General features: G+C 48.5%; 1 protein-coding gene across 7 annotated transcripts in view; it reads right to left on the bottom strand.

Annotated features, from left to right (window-relative positions):
• Positions 1 to 19,460, bottom strand: part of CLEC16A (C-type lectin domain containing 16A) — a 237,380-nt gene that overhangs the window by 215,472 nt on the left and 2,448 nt on the right. For 6 of the 7 annotated variants that reach the window (XM_027961431.3, XM_060405629.1, XM_060405630.1 and 3 more), the window contains exons 2-3: positions 8,108 to 8,236; positions 1,234 to 1,367 (exon numbers count right to left, since the gene is read on the bottom strand). In XM_027961431.3, the coding sequence (XP_027817232.1) occupies positions 1,234 to 1,367; positions 8,108 to 8,236 (263 nt within the window). Of the gene's footprint in view, positions 1 to 1,233; positions 1,368 to 8,107; positions 8,237 to 19,460 lie in introns of those variants that run through there. The other variant, XM_060405632.1, reaches the window with a different exon arrangement.

Below are 19,460 nucleotides of genomic sequence, written 5' to 3'. Positions count from 1 at the left end.
CTGTGACACAGGCATCCCACCACTTGTCTTCTCTTCCCTGCTTCCAGCAGGCAGGCCCTGAGGCTTGGTGCGGTTATCTTGGAATAAAAAAGCTTTTCATCAAGCACGGAGGATTAGGAGCTAGATCAGGGTTTCACACCCTGGGCACTGTTGACATTTTGGGCTTACTACTTCTTTATTGCGGGGGGCTGTCCTGCATGTTGTAGGATTTTAACAGCATCACTGACCTCTACCCAGAGGCCAGCAGCACAGCCCCCCAAGAATGTCTCCAGACACTGACAGATGTTCATTGGGAGCACAGTCACCCCCAGTTGATGCCCACTGAGTTAGTTTGCCTGGGCTGAAACCCTTTCTGGATTCCGGCCTTGCTGGAGCTGTGACCTGGGCCCGTGAGTCAAACTCTCTGAGTATTAAACGAGGGCACTGACAGCACCTGCCTCGCAGGGTGGCTGTTTCAGATGACGAGCCCAGGGCTCAGCAAGGGCAGGGGAGAGGCTCTGAGCCACACCCTCGCCAGTGCGGCAGTGGAGCTGAAGCAGGCAGGTCAGGGGCTAAAGCCACACCCTTGGCCACATTCTTCCCCATCCTGCTGCTTCCAATGCTTATTCTGTTGGCTGTTTACTCGTGACCCAAGCTCTTTAATAACAGGTTATAAAGAAGACATGCAAATACCCCCAGAACCACCCAGCAGAGGGGAGCCCTCTCTTAGCCCTGCACAGCACCCTACCATGCAGTGATTAAAAATGGCACTAGGGACTGAACTGTGTGCCCCCAAAACTCATGTGCTGAAATCCTAACCCCCAAAGGGACTGTATCTGGAGACAGAGGCTTTCAGGAGGTAATTAAAGGTCACATGAGGTCAGAGGATGGGGCTCTGATCCAAGACTAGTGTCTTTACAAGAAAAGGAAGAGACATCAGAATCCTCTCTCCACGTGCACAGAGGAGAGAACAGGTGGGACATAAAGAGAGTGAGGCCCTGTGCGAACCAGGAAGACAGGCCTCCCCAGAAGCCAGCCCCGGCGCTGCCGTGATCATGGACTGCCAGCCGCAGGCACTGTAAGAAAATGCAATTCTGTCGTCTAAGCTGCCCAGCCTGGAGCATGCCCTCTGGCAGCCCAAGCACACCAAGACACACGGTGAGCACAGACATTCACAAAGCAACAGGAAAACCATGGCACACGACGCGCAGCGACACCCAGCGGTGTCGAGGCCAGGGTCAGGACCGTCCTTACAGAGTGAGGTCTCGTGACTGATGTTCTCAAAGAGGATGTTCAGGGTCTGCAGCAGCTGAACGCACACGTAGCGGCCTGACTTCTGCCGCAGGATGTTCAAGAAGAAAACGAACATGTTCTTCTCCAGGAAGAAGCTGGGGAGAGAAGCGGACAGTGTCAGTGGTCTTGTGGAAATGCACAGCATCCTCTGGTTGCACACCCAGCACACGTGTGTGCAACACCACAAAGGCATCTGCGGAGCAGCCCGGTCACACCACTCGTGTGGGCTTGGCTTCCGAGACACCCAGTTCCCACGATGCCGTCTTCCATTCAGAGAAATGCAAACTTTCAGACTTCCTGGAATGTGGGAACAGTGCTGATTCTGGGAAGCGGAGAACTTCCAGATTTCGGGCAGAGGGGTAAAGGTCTTTCCCAACTAAATGATGACACAGTGATCTATCTATGCTTCTAAAGCCAGCAAGCAGCTGTTTCCCATCCATAGTTTACAAGCTTAGTTTCCCCCACTCAGTCTCCTTCCTCAGCTTTCATAGCTCTAAGTGCTCACCAGCAACCTGGGAACAAGAGTAATTCCCCACAAAGGGGCACGAGGATGCTGAATAGCCAAAGAGTTTGGGTGGTTTCTCAGCTGGCAAGTTGGTCATTTCCACATCTAGGGAACGAGAACTGCAAGGAAAGAGAAAGCGCTGATGTGGTCACAGGACACCAGCCAGTCCCCAGGCCTTTCTGCTCCTGCACCGAATATTTGTCTGCATGCAGGCTGGGGGTGCTGACTTTGGGGGGCACACAATGGCTCTTTTAGTCTTGAAATGGAGATCCCCTAATGCGTTTCTTTGAAGAAAGAAAATGTTTTATGTTCTCCGTATTCAAGCTAAGGGGCTTCCCTGGTGCCTCACTGGTAAAGAATCTTCTTGCCAATGCAGGAGACGCAGGTTCGATCCCTGGGTCAGGAAGATCCCCTGGAGAAAGGAATGGCTACCCATTCTAGTATGCCTGCCTGGAAAATCCCACGGACAGATGCTCCTGGTGGGCTACAATCCATGGGGTTACAAAGAGTCAGGCCTGACTTAATGACTAAACAACAACAATTCAAGCTGAGACCAGGTCACCTTTTATCTAGGATGCTCAGGATAAGTCCTATCTCGTGGGTCTGCTGGTACCTCAGTCTTGGGGCCTCTCTCTTCCCACTGCTGTCAGCTCCCTGCTGGCAGGACCATGGCCTGGCACTGGCTCCGGCCTGCAGACCTCTGTCTGAATGGGCAAATGAATCAATAAATCTGACCTTAGAAGGACCCCTAAATTCTTTCCCAAGGGAGTCTGTGTGCCAACAAATGCCATCCACAATGACCCTCCAGAATACTTCTATCATTTGACGAGTCATGTCTTCCTTTGCTTCAGGCTGCATAAAGCAGTGACTGCTAAGCGTCACCCAATAAGTTCACTGCAGCCCGATGACCAGCTTGGAAACCTGTCAACATGCCTGTACCTAGACCTTGTCCAGGGGTAGATTCCATATGTCTAGTGTGAAATTTGGGTGTCTGGATTTTTACAACCCGCTAGAGGCGTGAGGGGATCCTTGGGAAAGTGGCTAATTCTAGGGCTGGGGCAGGGAACATGCCAGATGAGCCTGGAGTACCACAAGGGACCAGGAAGTAAGGAAGTGCTCCAAAATCCAGAAGGACAGGGGTGTGTCACAGGGACACAGGAAGCGACCTGAAAGAGCTCCCAATGCTCAAAGCCGGAACAACGCCAGAACAAAATAAATCACAGAGCACCGGATTATCATCCAGAGTACAAAATTAACACCCATGAGCCCAACCTTGCAGATACTGTTTTTTTACAAATTGAAACCTTGTGTTGAGCAAGTGTGTTGGCGCCATTTTCCCAACAGCATTATTTTTTAATCGAGGTATGTATGCTGATTTTGCAGACACAAGGCTACTGCACCCTTGACAGACTACAGAATAGTGTGACCACAACGTATATGCACTGGGACTACCAAAAAAGTCACGAGACTCACTTTACCTCACTATTCACCTTATTGAGGCGGCTGGAACCAAAACTGCAAAGTCTTCAACAGATGTATATAAATGAATGACTGGATGGATTAATAAATGAGAAGAGGAGACAAATCTTCTATGCAGAAGAATTTCAAATATTGTCTGTAGATTCGCCCTCCTTCAAGAAGGTGGAGCTTAATTCCCACACCCCCAGGAAGCTGGACTTAGTGACTCACTTTTGGAGACCAGTGTAGGGGAAGAGGAAAGAGTAACCTTGGGGTAGAAAACCCTGGCAGATAGCAGCTGCACCAAGCGATCAGGCTGACCCATCAGGGATCATGTGGCTGTCAGGAACAATGACATTCCGGGAGGGGAAGGGCACTTCCCCAGGAAGCGCCCGTCCCCCAAACTTCCAGGCTAATCAGGAGAGAAACAGCAAAGAAACCCAGACTGAGGGACACTCTGTAAGACAGCTGGCCAGTCCTTCTCAAGACGATCCAGGTCATAAAATACAAGAGAAAACTAAACAACTGCCACAGACCACAGGACACCGGGGAGACGTAACAGCTAAATGCATTGTGGCACCTGGACTGGGATCCCAGAGCAGAAAGAGGATGCTAATGGAAAAACTGGTAGATTCCAAATCAAGTCTGGAGTTGACATAATAGTGGTGTTTTGACAAATGATGTTAACAGGGGAACAGGGTGAGGGGTAAATGGAAACCTTCTGTGTAATCTAAAATCTAAAATTATCCAGAAACTTTAAAATGGATTCAAAACAAATTCTCCTGGGGACTCTGCAGGGCAGTGATTTAAGAATAACTGGGCCTCTGAGAGCTCAGCAGTTTCTCTAAGATGACAAGTGGACTAAAAAAATCCATTCTAATAAAGGTGACTCTCTGTTCGTTTCCAAGGCAAACCATTCAATATCACAGTAATTCAAGTCTATGCCCCAATCACAACTGCTGAAGAAGCTGAACAGTTCTATGAGGACCTACAAGACCTTCAAGAACTACCACCAGAGAAAGATGTCCTTTTCATCATAGGGGACTGGAATGCAAAAGCAAGAAGTCAAGAGACACCTTGCAAGTTTGGCCTTGGAGTACAAAATGAAGCAGGGCAAAGGCTAACAGAGTTTTGCCAACAGAACACCCTGGTCACAGAAAACACACTCTTTCAACAAAACAAGAGACGACTCTACACATGGACATCACCAGATGGTCAATACTGAAATCAGATTAATTATATTCTTTGCAGTGGAAGATGGAGAAACTCTATACAGTCAGCAAAAACAAGACCTGGAGCTGACTGTCGTACAGATCATGAACTCCTTATTGCCAATACAGATTATGAACTACTTATTAAAGAAAGTAAGGAAAACCACTAGACCATTCAGGTATGACCTAAATTAAATTCCTTACAATTATACAGTGGAAGTGACAAACAGACTCAAAGGATTAGTCTGATAAGAGTGCCTGAAGAACTATGGACAGAGATTTGTAACATTGTACAGGTGGCGATCAAAAAACCATTCCCGAGAAAAAGAAATCCAAAAAGGCAAAATGGTTGTCTGAGGAGGCCTTACAAATAGTTGTGAAAAGAAGAGAAGTGAAAGGCAAAGGAAAAAAGGAAGATATACTCATTTGAATGCAGAGTTCCAAAGAACAGCAAGGGGAGAAAAGAAAGCCTTCCTAAGTGATCAATGCAAAGAAATAGAAGGAAACAATAGAATGGGAAAGACTAGAGATCTCTTCAAGAAAATTAGAGATACCAAGAGAACATTTCATGCAAAGCTGAGCACAATAAAGGACAGAATATGGACCTAACAGAAGTAGAAGATATTAAGAACAGGTGGCAACAATACACAGAAGAACTATACAAAAAAGATCTTAATGACCCAGATAACCATGATGGTTATCACTCACCTAGAGCCAGACATCCTAGAGTGCAAAGTGAAATGGGTTAGGAAGCATCACTACGAACAAAGCTACTGGAGGTGATGGAATTCCAGCTGAGCTATTTGAAATCCTAAAAGATGATGCTATGGAAGTGTTGCACTTACTATGCCAGCAAATTTGAAAAACTCAGCAATGGCCACAGGACTGGAAAAGGTCAGTTTTCATTCCAATCCCAAAGAAAGGCAATGTCAAAGAATGTTCAAACTACTAAACAATTGCACTCATCTCATATGCTAGTAAAGTAATGCTCAAAATTCTCCAAGCCAGGCTTCAACAGTACATGAACCAAGAAGTTCCAGATGTTCAAGTTGGATTTAGAAAAGGCAGAGGAACCAGAAATCAAATTGCCAACATCCAATGAATCATAGACAAAGCAAGCGAATTCCAGAAAAACACCTACTTCTGCTTTGCTAAGTCACTTCAGTCACGTCCAACTCTGTGCGACCCCATAGATGGCAGCCCACCAGGCTCCGCCATTCCTGGGATTCTCCAGGCAAGAACACTGGAGTGAGTTGCCATTTTCTTCTCCAATGCATGAAAGTGAAAAGTGAAAGTGAAGTCACTCAGTCATGTCCAACTCTTCGAGATCCCATGGACTGCAGCCTACCAGGCTCCTCTGTCCATGGGATTTCCCAGGCAAGAGTACCAGTATGGGGTGCCATTGCCTTCTCCAACTTCTGCTTTACTGACTACACAAGCCTTTGACTGAGTGGATCACAACAAACTGGAAAATTCTTAAACAGATGGGAATACTAGACTACTTTACCTGCTTCCTGAGAAATCTGCATGCAGGTCAAGAAGCAACAGTTAGAACTGGTCATGGAATAATAGACTGGTTCAAAATTGGGAAAGGGGTACATCAAGGCTGTATATTGTCATCCTGCTTATTTAACTTATATGCAGAGTACACCATGCACATCAATACCCTCTGATATGCAGATGACACCACCCTTATGGCAGGAAGCGAAGAGAAACTGAAGAGCCTCTTGACGAAAGTGAAAGAGGAGAGTGACAAAGCTGGCTTAAAACTCAACATTCAGAAAATGAAGATCATGGCATCCAGTCCTATCACTTCATGGCAAATAAATGGGGAAACCATGAAAACAGTGAGAAACTTTCTTTTCTTGGGCTCCAAAATCACTGCAGATGGTGACTGGCAGCCATGAAATTAAAAGACGCTTGCTCCTTGGAAGAAAAGGTATAACTAACCTAGACAGCATATTCAAAAGCAGAGACATTGCTTTGCTGACAAAGGTCCGTCTAGTCAAGACTATGGTTTTTCCAGTAGTCATATATGGATGTGAGAGTTGGACCATAAAGAAAGCTGAGCGCTGAAGAATTGATGCTTTTGAACTGCGGTGTTGGAGAAGACTCTTGAGAGTCCCTTGGACTGTAAGGAGATCCAACCAGTCCACCCTAAAGGAGATCAGTCCTGAATATTCATTGGAAGGACTGATGCTGAGGCTGAAACTCCAATACTCTGGCCTCCTGATGTGAAGAACTGACTCACTAGAAAAGACCCTGATGCTGGGAAAGATTGAAGGTGGGAGGAGAAGCGGATGACAGTGGATGAGATGGTTGGACGGCATCACTGACTCAATGGATATGAGTTTGAGCAAGCTCCAGGAGTTGGTGATGGACAGAGGAGCCTGGCGTGCTGCAGTCCATGAGGTCGCAAAGAGTCGGACACGACTGAGCACTGAACTGAACTGAGTAAAGATGACACGGTTTCTAATCTTTAGCCCAAGCGTCTCTCTCATTTCCATAAACAGATACCAAGCAACCAACAAACAGTAAAATCCCCACAGATCCTGAAAGGCAACTCATCCTGCTTACAAGCAACACCTGTTTATTACTCAGGTTTTCCTTAGGGAACCCAAGCAGTGTCACAGGTCTGTATTTCACACAATTTGCATTTTCTACAAGTAGCTCCATCTGATGAAAAGCTCACTGATGAAAACACAGAACTAGCCAGAAAATCAGAATATCTACTAAGGAAGCTGGGTTGGAAAGGGAATACCTGTATTTGTTTTAAGTGGTTTCACTGAGTGGCCTCCATAGCTACAATTGAGATTAGTTTATATAAAAATAAAGTCTGTGTTTGGGAGCTGTCACAACCCCAGTCCTCCTGCACTCAGACGTTGGGACAGGTCTGCTGGGGAAAGCAGTGCATGGGTTTGCCTTTGCTTCTCAATTATCCAGGAGGGGCACCTTCTAAAATGATCATTTGCTAATATTTCTCGAGTGCCTACTCTGTACCAGGCACGGGGCAAGGAACTTGCTCTCTCTCACTAAACAATGAGGAAACTGAGGCAGGCCTAAGACTGTTCACCAAGGAAGTGTGACAGTGAGGAGAAACTCCTCCACGGACTTTGGGTGTGAGCCACTGCTTCTTTACTTAGCAGCTGCGTGACCTCGAGCATAGACATCTGTGGGGGTGGGGATGAAGGTGGGGACGGCAGCAGGTCCTCCACCTCGGGGGAGTCGGGAGACTTCCTCACAGGAGGATCGCCTCATCAGGAGCTCAGCACTGTGACCAGCCACCAGTAAGCACAATTGCCGCGAACCCTTAGCGTCCCCCACCCCCACCCTCACCCCAGGGAAGGGTCTTTTCAGTTCACTTGGAATTTAACACCCAAGACATTTCCTCTTTCCTTTGGGGGAGATAATCAGACATTACTTGGAAAATTATCCATGACATTTTCAGATTTCTCCAGGGACACTCATTTCCATAACTTGCCCGTTTTCAGCAGGCATTTCTACAGTGTTTCAAGGACATTTGAGAGAGAGAAAGAGAAAACGGTGCAGGACCAAACTGGCGTCAAACCCTGATGTCATCGGGAATGACTCATGGCTCGCATTTAGCAAAACATGCAAAGGGAGAAGAAGGATCAAAAAACAAAAGAACAGACACCCTTACTCAAATACAGAGCTGTCATTCTGATCCCCCCAGATCAGGATCTCGGTGATGGATCGGATGGTCTCCACCAGCAGGTTCCTGTTCTGTTCTGTGACGGTGGTATTTTTGGTCAACACGTGGTACAGATACCTGAGAGGAAGGAAAGAAAAGAGAACTACAGGTGACCAGCTGAAACGGAAGCCAGGCCCAGGGACCATGAGCGACGTGTTAGGGACGATTTGGCTGGGTGTTTTTCAGACTCGGTGGTTAGCACAATTCCCATTCAGAGGAGACATAACTCACCACTCGAGAAAAAAGGCAGACGACACTTCGAACTGTTACATAACCAGCGACTTACCAACCCGAACTGAGGCAAGACTGCCGAGCTTTTGAAGACAGGCGTGCTCACGCCCCAGTGTGGGCCAGAGAACAGCCTCGACAGTGGGCCAAAGCGGGGACGGAGCCCACCGGAGACTCAAGTGCAGGGGCACAGAGGGGAGGCCAGGCGGCGGCCTTCTTCACACTCTCAGGTGATTCTGAGGCCGCTGGAACCAATGGAGACGCACAGCTCAGCAACAAACGCCTAAGAGCCGCTGTCTGGCTGCTGCAGAGATGAGACCTGGAGTCACAGGTCAGGGAGGATGGGGCCCAGAGCCAGGCACAAGTCACAAGCCACCATGATCGCCCTTGGAATGCCCTAGTCCTCTCGCGCAGGACTGATGGCTCAGGTGAAGTGGGTGGCCTGCAGTTCAAGGGCAGTGATCTTACCCGCTGTGTGCAGCTGGAAATGGAGTGGGTTCGAGGGGCGATGATGAGGTTCCTCATCCACCTGCACATGCAGAGACCAGAGGCCCGGCCTCATCCTGACGGGCAAGAGAATTGCAGAGGCCATCCCTGAGCAGCGCGGGGACCAGCACCCTGGCTGACACCCTGGGAGCGCTGCCTGGCTCAGCTTTTAAGAGAGTGTGTCCTGGGTCTGCAGACTGAGGCTAGTTCAGCTTGCCAAGGTCCTAACCAACCAGCAAACTCTTACGCATATGTCAAAACCCAGCTCAGTCACCTCTCGGTGAAGCCCTCTTCAAGAACCTCCCTCCCGCTCTCCTGCCCCAGTGGATTTGATTGCTCCCTCCTCTCTGGCACTTCTGTACCAGATTTGCTGCTGCACAGACCACTCTGATTTGCAGTGATCTGCCTCCTTCACGAGACCTGAGTTCCTTGAGGTCAGGAACATCATCTTACTGACCCTGTTGACCCCAAAAGACTCCAGAATGTCTGATACACTGTAGGTGCTCAATACATGGGAGTGGGGAATGGGAGTGGGGGGGCCATTTTCACAGATAAAAGGTAGATCAGAGTATACAAGACAAAATATAGTCAAGGAGTTAAACACAGCAAGTAGTGGCAAAGAGCAGCAGTGAAGAGTTCAAACCTTTGGCCCCAACAGAGAGACCTGGGCTTGATTCCTGGCCCTGTCGCCTGCTGCGCATGGCCTTCAGTGAGGCATTTCACTTCTCTGGGGCCCAGGGTCTATAGCAGTCAAGGCCTCCTTGCTGGATTGTTACAGAGATTCTGTGATGACGTGCTGAAAAAGCCAAGCCCTGCGCCTGGCACACAGAAAGTGCTCAAAGGAGGCAGGGCTACCGGCTACTGCCATTACCACCCTGTGGTTGTTCTGGGGAGCGCCGCTGTCAAAACCATTATTTAAACTCTGCAAGGAATATTCCACGAACACAGGAAGGACAGGCAGGCTGGATCCACACAGTCATGAAAAGAAGACTTCACGGCAGGAATTCTAAGAAGGTCCAGAGAAACCGGAGCAGGAAGTGGGGAGTCTGGTATGAGCTGGGTGACAACAAGCAAGCGACTTATTGTGTGTATCTCAGTTATCTCACCTGTGAAATGGGAGCAGCAGCAGCACGTGAATCCTTTAGTACCTATTACCGTGTCTTAGGAACAACCAAGTTAAAAGGTAGATAACCAACCTGGCAGTTCCCATGCATGACAGGAATGCTAGCTATTACTGTTGTTATCATTGCCTTCACCAAATAATCCCTGAAAGAAATTCTAGTAACTATGAGGAGGCCCTTATAGACAAACCCAGGGTGAGGGTGGGGTGTTAAGTTCTCAAAAGAGGATTCTTGGCACTCCCACGCATGGCTGCATGGCCTGCATGCCTGGCCCTGTGTGCAGGCGGGCCTTCCTGTGACCCTTATACTCCCAGTAACCTGGGGACCCACAGCTTGGTAGCAACGCACAGGCCAGGAAGGGACCTGAGGGGCACTCAGCAGCTCATCCACAGCCTCTGAGGGCTCCTGCCCACCCCCCACCTCCGCAGAGCTTGCGGCTCTCTGCCTTTCTCAGTGGCGCCATCTGCTGGCAAGTGTTGATGCAGCACCAGGGTCTCGCGACCAGGACTGAAGGTGGGTATCTTTTCACATGTTCAGAGCCCTCTAAATACCCTCCTTTGAGGTGCCTGTGCGAGTTTTTTGCCCACTTTTTACTAGGTAGAGAACCTTTTTTCTTCTTAATTTTATGGAGTTTATGCATTCTGAATACAAAACCCTTACTGGATACATGAAAGTGAAGTCAAGTGAAGTCGCTCAGTCGTGTCGGACTCTTTGTGACCCCATGGACTGTAGCCCGCCAGGCTCCTCTTCCATGGGATTCTCCAGGCAAGAACACTGGAGTGGGTTGCCACGTCCTTCTCCAGGGATCTTCCGGACCCAGGGATCGAACCTGGGTCTCCCGCATTGCAGGCAGACGCTTTACCCTCTGAGCCTCCAGGGAAGGCCCTACTGGATATATACCTATGGCAAATGTTTTCTCTAAATGCAGATTGCCTTTTCACTCTCTTTACAGTGGTCTTTTGATGAGCCAAAGTTCCAAATTTTAATGTGGTCCAATTTATCAATCGTTCCCTTGGATAGTGCTTTTTGTATCAACCTGAAGAAATCCTTACCTACCCCAAGGTCATGAAGAAATAGTTTTTTTCTTTTAAAAAGGTATTGTTTTATCTTTCACATTCTGACTCAGAGCACACCTGAAACTCACTTTTCTGTATAGCCTAAGATATCAGCCAAAATTCATTTTTCCCATACGACAATCTAGTTGATTCGGCATCATATACTGGAAACGTTCTCATTTCTCCAAAGGACACCAATGTAACTTTGTCGTTAATCAGGGGGACCACATGTGGGACTCTTTCTGGATGCTCTAGTTCTGCTGATCTGTTTGTTTACATTTGTGCCAACACCATGCTATCTGGTCACTGAAGCCTTATAATAAATCTTACAATGTGATGTCTTCCAACTTCTTCCCTTTTTCCCCCCCATTATTATATTGGCTATTCTTGCCCCTTTCAATTTCCATATACATTTTAAAATCACTTTCTCAATTTCCACAAAAAAATATCTGCTAAGATTTCCTTTAAGACTGCCCTAAATCTCTAGCTAAATATGGAGAGAACTGACATCTTTTTGAAAGTGTAACATGATGACATTTACATTTCCTTCAAGGTTTGCTGGATGGGGGCTTGCGCATCTTTTGTTAGATTTATTCCTAGGTGTTTGATGGGCTTTTTGATGCCGCTGTAAATGGGAATGCTTTAAAATATTCATTTTCTAAATGTTTGTTGTTGGTGGATGCAAACACCCACCAGATCTCAAGCTCTAAATTTCCACTGCCACTGGTTCATTCTTTTGCCACCACAATGCCCAAGCACACTGTTTCAGGCCACATTTTAGGGAGAACCCCTCGATATATGTTTGCTTAAATGTGGTGAAGGGAAAAAAGAAAGCTGAATGGATGAAAGATTAATATTTTAATGTTGCATCTAATGCCAGAGCTTTGGAAGATCAAATAATTCAACTACCTCAGAGACACTAATACAATATTAATATAATAACTTTCTGGTTTTAAACATAACACCATTTTAGAAAGATTGGAAACTTCAACAACAAAAAAGAGATGACCACCACTGGAGTTGCAGTGTATCTCCTTGGGTCTTCTTCTTTGCTACGGAATCTACACTCTTGAGCTCGTGTGCGTGTGTGCTGAGCCTCTTCGCTCGTGTCCGACTCTTTGCGACCCTATGCACTATATAGCCCCTGCCAGGCTCCTCTGTCCATGAGATACTTGAGCTCATGCTGGATGTCTGCTACCATGCCCATCTTCCTTCCTGCCTCCGACCAAAATAAAAACGTCTCTGTCACTGGTAACTGTCCACAAGCATCAGTAGTGGCTACATAGCACACCACTGAAAGGACACACAGCAGCCACTCTCATGCTGAGCCTCAGAAATGAACCACAGCGTCATGACATCACCACATCTCCACCTGCAAGGCTGCTGTTCTGTGTTGACCAGTTTCTAAGGACAGAGTGGCAGACTGTTCTCTTACAATGATAATAACTGTTACGACAACAACAGTTTCTCTCAGACTCTGTGTGTGTCCATTTTAACCACCATCATCAAAAAGACAGTCACAGCCTCCTATTGCCAGGTCTCCATTCCGAGGGCCTCAGATGAGCTCACTCATAAACCCGCACAACAATCCTTCCGGGCTGATGCCCTGGGGCCCAGGATCCACCCGGAGTCCTGACACAGGGCCAGGGCGCCCAGGCCGTGACCCCACGCTTATAACCATCGTAACGCAGAAGATGCAAACGACTCAAAAGCTTTTATTAGTCAAGCATGTCCATGAAGTGGTGAACGCCTAGCACCCAAGACGCACACAACAAACCAAAAAGGCATGGCCACATGCATCTAATCTTAAGGTAAGTCCTTATCATGGACCCTTACGCCGCTTCTGTGGAAAACAGCCAGCATTATCATGTCTCCAGCGGACATTCTGCAGAAATGTAGGATCTCAATTTCAAACTTTCGCACAGGAGCCAAGTCTACTCTGAGAGACAAGCTGGAGTTGGAAATGCCTGGAGACAGAAACACAGCAGCCTGTTACCAGCGTGCACGCCACACGCCAGGCTCGTCCCCAAGGACTCTGACAGGAGACAGATCCCTCCTCCACGGACCCTGCTTCCTCAAGAGACTCACTTATTCTCCAAGTTACACCATCACAGTAAATAGTAATTATATCCACATCAGAGGCAGACATACTAAGCTGAAGTTCATACAAGTTTTATGACTTGTATCATGCACTGCAAGGAAATCAAACCAGTTGATCCTAAAGGAAATCAACCTTGAATATTCAATGGAAGGACTGATGCTGAAGTTGAAGCTCCAATACTTTGGCCACCTGGTTTGAAAAGCCAACTCATTGGAAAAGACCCTGATGCTGGGAAAGACTGAAGGCAAAAGGAGAAGGGGGTGACAGAGGATGAGATGGCTAGACAGCATCACCAACTCAATGGACATGAATTTGAGCAAACTCCAGGAGAAAGAGGAGCACAGAGGATCTCGGCATGCTGCAGTCCATGGGGTGACAAAGAGTCAGACGTGACTTAGCAACTGAACAAGCACCATGCACTTACGTGTCAGTTACCGTGAGAGGAAGGACAGGGCCTGGGCGGGGCTAGGAATCTACTTCCCCAAAAAAACACACCCCAGCCCCCAGAAAACAATGTCTGGGGTCAGGGGACATGGAGCCTGGGGCTGTTTGGCCTCCTCAGCACCAGGGCAGACACTTCCCAGAGGGTCCCATTCTGTGTCCTGAAAACCTCCACTTGGTCAGCATCCAGCCCTCTGGCCAGCAGGACAAGAAGCAGCTCCAGGCAGGGTGGACGCAGGCTAGAAGATTAGGAGAAGGTGTCACAGGCGGTGCCTCTCCCAGTGAATCACCTCTGAAAGATGTCAAACTGGGCCAGCGAGTGAGGCCGGGTCTGAGATGCCAGGGAGCATTTCAGCCCTAGAAAAAGTCACAGCTCCAGCCCAGGCCCTGTGCCCAAACAGGCAAGAGCAAATTGTTGTTAAGAAAAGGCAGGCCATAGAGTAATGCAGATAAAAGCAAAAATAAACAAACGGGACCTAATTAAACTTAAAAGCTTTTGCACAACAAAGGATACTATAAGCAAGGTAAAAAGACAGCCTTCAGAATGGGAGAAAATAATAGCAAATGAAGCAACTGGCAAAGAATTAATCTCAAAAATATAGAAGCAGCTCATGCAACTCAATACCAGAAAAATAAACAGCCCAAAAAAACAGGCCAAAGAACTAAACAGACATTTCTCCAAAGAAGACATACAGATAGCTAACACACACATGAAAAGATGCTCAACATCACTCATTATCAGAGAAATGCAAATCAAAACCACAATGAGGTGCCATCTCAGGCTAGTCAGAATGGCTGCTATCAAAAAGTCTACAAACAATAAATGCTGGAGAGGGTGTGGAGAAAAGGAAACACTCTTACGCTGTTGGTGAGAATGCAAACTAGTACAGCCACTATGGAGAACAGTGTGCAGATTCCCTAAAAAACTGGAAATAGAACTGCCATCAGTTCAGTTCAGTCGCTCAGTTGTGTCCAACTCTTTGCGACCCCATGGACTGCAGCACGCCAGGCCTCCCTGTCCATCACCAACGCCCGGAGTTCACTCAAACTCATGTCCATCGAGTCGGTGATGCCATCCAGCCATCTCATCCTCTGTCGTCCCCTTCTCCTCCTGCCCCTAATCCCTCCCAGCATCAGAGTCTTTTCCAATGAGTCAACTCTTTGCATAAGGTGGCCAAAGTATTGGAGTTTCAGCTTAACCATCAGTCCTTCCAATGAACACCCAGGACTGATCTCCTTTAGGATAGACTGGTTGGATCTCCTTGCAGTCCAAGGGACTCTCAAGAGTCTTCTCCAAAACCACAGTTCAAAGGCATCAATTCTTTGGCGCTCAGCTTTCTTCACAGTCCAACTCTCACATCCATTTATGACCACTGGGAAAACCATAGCCTCAACTAGATGGACCTTTGTTGGCAAAATAATATCTCTGCTTTTCAATATGCTATGTAGGTTGGTCATAACTTTCCTTCCAAGGAGTAAGCGTCTTTTAATTTCATGGCTGCAATCATCATCTGCAGTGATCTTGGAGCCCAAAAAATAAAGTCTGACACTGTTTCCACTGTTTCCCCATCTATCTGCCATGAAGTGATGGGACGAGATGCCATGATCTTCGTTTTCTGAATGTTGAGCTTTAAGCCAACTTTTTCACTCTCCTCTTTCACTTTCATCAAAAGGCTTTTTAGTTCCTCTTCACTATCTGCCATAACGGTGGTGTCATCTGCCATACAACCCAGCAATTCCACTGCTGGGCATACACACTGAGGAAACCAGAATTGAAAGAGACACATGTACCCCAATGTTCATCGCAGCACTGTTTACAATAGCCAGGACATGGAAGCAACCTAGATGTCCATCAGCAGATGAATGGGTAAGAAAGCTGTGGTACATATACACAATGGAGTATTACTCAGCCATTAAAAAGAATGCATTTGAATCAGTTCTAATGAGGTGGATGAAACTGGAGCCTATTATACAGAGTGAACTAAGTCAGAAAGAGAAACACCAACACAGTATATTAACACATATAAATGGAATTTAGAAAGATGGTAACGATGACCCTATATGCGAGACAGCAAAAGAGACACAGATGTAAAGAACAGACTTTTGGACTCTGTGGGGAAGGCGAGGGTGGGACGATTCGAGAGAATAGCATTGAAACATGTATATTACCATATGTGAAATAGATGACCAGTCCAGGTTCGATGCATGAAGCAGGGCACCCAAAGCCGGTGCACTGGGACAACCCTGAGGGATGGGGTGGGGAGGGAGTGGGAGGGGGGTTCGGGACGGGGTGGGGGGTCACATGTACACCCGTGGCTGATTCATGTCAATGTATGGTAAGTGAAATGCAGTCGCTCAGTCGTGTCCGACTCTTTGCGACCCAGTGGACTGTAGCCCGCCAGGCTCCTCTGTCCATGGGATTCTCCAGGCAAGAATACTGGAGTGGGTTGCCATTTCCTTCTCCAGGGGATCTTCCCAACCCAGGGATCGAACCCAGGTCTCCTTCATTGCAGGCAGATGCTTTATCCTCTGAGCCACCAGGGAAGGCCACCAATGTATGGTAAAACCACCACAATACTGTAAAGTAATTAGCCTCCAATTAAAATTAATTAATTAATTAATTATTTTTTTAAAAAACAAGAAAAGGCAGGCCAGCACTTGCCTCTTTTGTATGTCCTATGACAAACCCCTGTTGATCTTTTACTGTGTGCCAGGCCCTATGCTGGCATCCGATAATTCCCTGGGGAACAAGCCGCCCGGGTCTCTGTCCTCATGAGGCTCACAGTCAAATCTGGGAGAAACAAACACACACAATTCAAGATCATTTCCGACCGTGAAAGGATATGCCTGAGGAACCCCAGCCAGCCGTGCTGGGGATCTGACTCACAGCTGAGATCTGAGATCCAGCCTGAAGCGCCCAGAGCACCTCCAGCTGGTCGAACCTTTGGCGATGAGAAGCTCACACGATGTTGTGCTGAGCGGGACAGCGGAGGAGAGAGCAGAAGTCAGAGAGGGCGGGAACGTCTTGTCGGCTGAAGTTGCCAGAGCGATTTTTATGGAAGAATTAGTGAGATCTGTGGGGGTTCCTTTTTTCACGGTTGCGCCACGTGGCTCACTGTGAGTGTGATCAGGGAGTGAACCCAGGGCGTGGCAGTACTAGCGCAGAGTCCTACCAACAGACAGGCATCGGAGAGAGCACAGGTGCAGACAGGTGAGGGGTGTGTAAGAGTGAGTGAGAGAAGGGCCGTCAGTGTGAAAAGGCCAGAGAAACATCCCTGGGTTATGGCGGTGCTACCCTCACTGTCAATAGGAGACAGCAGGCGTCCTGAGGGGGCACCCCTCCAGCTCAGCCTCCAAACTCAGGCCAGACCAGAGCACGTGGCTCCCCGCTTGCTCTCAGCCTGGTGTCTGGATTCCTCAGCAGGACCTGGGCTCTGTGGCCTCTCCCGTCCCACAGCTCTGCACTCGGGTCCTCTACCCCCTCTTGCCCTGACTGCTCCCCTCACCTAACAGCCTGCCTCCCCCCTGCAGGCTTCCCAGACGCTGCGTCCTCTGCCTGCGGCGTCCCCCCTTCCAGCCCCCGACTACCTGGAACAACCGCTCATCCTTCACATCTCCACGAAAACTGCTGTCTACCTACCAAGGATGCTCCTGGCTCGCCAGCTGGGGTTAGAGGGTCTCCGTCTACGCTCCCAAGCTGGACAGGTGGGCAGGGAGCCTGGAGCACTCAGAAGGCCTGGAGGAACTTTAGACCTGACACAACGGGTGCCTCAAAGGGTGATACGATGAGTATGATATTCTGAAAAAATGAATCTGGACATAATGTGCCCTGAGCTCTGAAAAAAATCAGCATGATCTTAGGCAAAAGTTGAACATACCAAGAGCAGGTGAACGTCTGCCTCTGGGGGTCCATTCCTCTTCTTCACTTTTCGGTGCCGAACCATCCCTTTCTCTCATTCTCTGCCCACTAGCCTGGAAGGAGCTAATGCCACCCTGACTCCAGGGAAGGGCGTAGTAGAGCACCCCATGCCCCCGCCACAGTGACTGACTCACGGACAGGCACGAGACCCCAGGTCGGTGCAATGATACTCACTTCCAGACTCCTGCCGGCAGCATTAAGAAAAGAAGCTTGCTTTTTCGCAGGGGTTGCTAAGCTGATTGGATGTAATGGAGCATTCTGAGAATGACACCAACCGAGAAGAAAGCAGAGACGAGACGTGGGAAGAAGCATATACTGACAACGTCGTCTGAACACCCAGACTCAGCCACAGCTTTGCTAGGACAGTGTGTCCAGTGGCAAGAGTCAATCAGATCCATCTGGGGCTGAAGGTGATTCCAGCGGGGCTTCCATCACTTGCAACCAAGAATACTCACCCACACCCAAAGGAGATCAGAATTAAGGCAGCGACCCAACCCAACAACAAGAAAGTTCCTGCCATTTGTGGACTCGCAGTCCCTAGTGAAGGGGATGCTTCAGTATCGATCAGGCAACTCCATCAGCCAAGGTTCTGCTTGTCCTTGCCATTGGTCTGGATTGCCATTGGTCTGGCTGATAAACCACCCATGATGTGCAGCAAACCACCTCTTACTATTTCAATCTGCCTCAACTAAACCACTAACTCCATTCAGTAGACAAAGACCACAGTACACAGCTTTCCACTAATTACCAGAAGTAAAACCCTACCTTACAAGAAAAATTCATCTCCAGTTTGAAAGCTAGGAATGTTATGAATAATGTGGTTCAGAAAAGGTTTCCAGGTCTCTGTACTGTCTTCTAAATTGTTCTGTACATTTCAAACTTCTCTTAAAAGTAAAGCCTATTTTTAAAAGGGGGCAGGGGAGGGCTTCCCTGGTGGCACAGTGGCTAAGAATCTGCCGGGGAAGATCCCACCTGCCACGGGGCAACTAAGCTCCTGCACCACAGCTACTGAGCCTGGATTCCAGAGCCCTCAAGCCGCAACTACCAAGCCTGTGTGCCACAACTACTGAAGCCTGCGTGCCCTGGAGCCTGAAGCTACTGAGCCGGCACCCCAGAGCCAGTGCTCCAGGAGAAGAGAGGCCGCCGCAATGAGACGCCCGTGCGCCACAACTAGAGAGCAGCCCCCAGTCGCCGCGGCGAGAGAAAAGCCCGTGCAGAGGTGAAGACCCCGCACAGCCAGAAATAAACATTAAAAAAAGGAAGCGTGTTCCCAGACGCTTTGTGTGCCCCCTCCCCAAACTGTCCTTAATTCAATTCAATCTCTCCACCCACACTGCCCCAGGTCAGGGCAAGAGTGCATTAGGAACTGCCACCTGTCACTGGTGGAGTGACCGATTCGTACTGGTTGCTGAGGACTTTCCCGGCTTTAGCACAGAAAGCAACACGTCCTGGGAAACCCCTCAGTCCCAGGCACCCGGGATGGCTCGTCACCCTGTGTATCAGATGAAGCCTTGTTTTGCCTCCAGCCTTGTGTCCCGTAACTGCAGCCCCGCCTCCACACTCCAGATACCCCAGGGCCCCCCTCCCATATCCTGCAGCTCCACGTGGGGCTCCTGCTTGTCCCTGACCACTCTGCTCTGGCTGCCTCCCCCAGAGAGCACCCAAGAAGGGTTCCCCCAGAGCCCTGAACCCACAGTAATCCCCGCACTTGTCACACCACAGTCAGTGGCTCTCTGTCTTCCCCACCAGCTTGAGAGCTCCCTCGGGAAATGGGCTGTTCTGTGCCTAAGTGCTGTTTATGGCACCGTTTACAACTGTTTACAGCATTCTTTCCCAGGTCATTTTTGGATCTTCTAAGCCCCCCTCCAATACACAGACTGGCAGGTTCTTCAGGCTATAATATGGATTAAGCTGATCTGCCCGATCCAGGGCAGGCAACTCAGGTTTCCAA

This window comes from Ovis aries, chromosome 24, assembly GCF_016772045.2.
Source record: "Ovis aries strain OAR_USU_Benz2616 breed Rambouillet chromosome 24, ARS-UI_Ramb_v3.0, whole genome shotgun sequence".
NCBI lineage: Eukaryota > Metazoa > Chordata > Mammalia > Artiodactyla > Bovidae > Ovis > Ovis aries.
The sequence above is the reverse complement of the archived record's forward strand: the minus strand, read 5'-3'. Positions and strand labels throughout refer to the sequence as shown.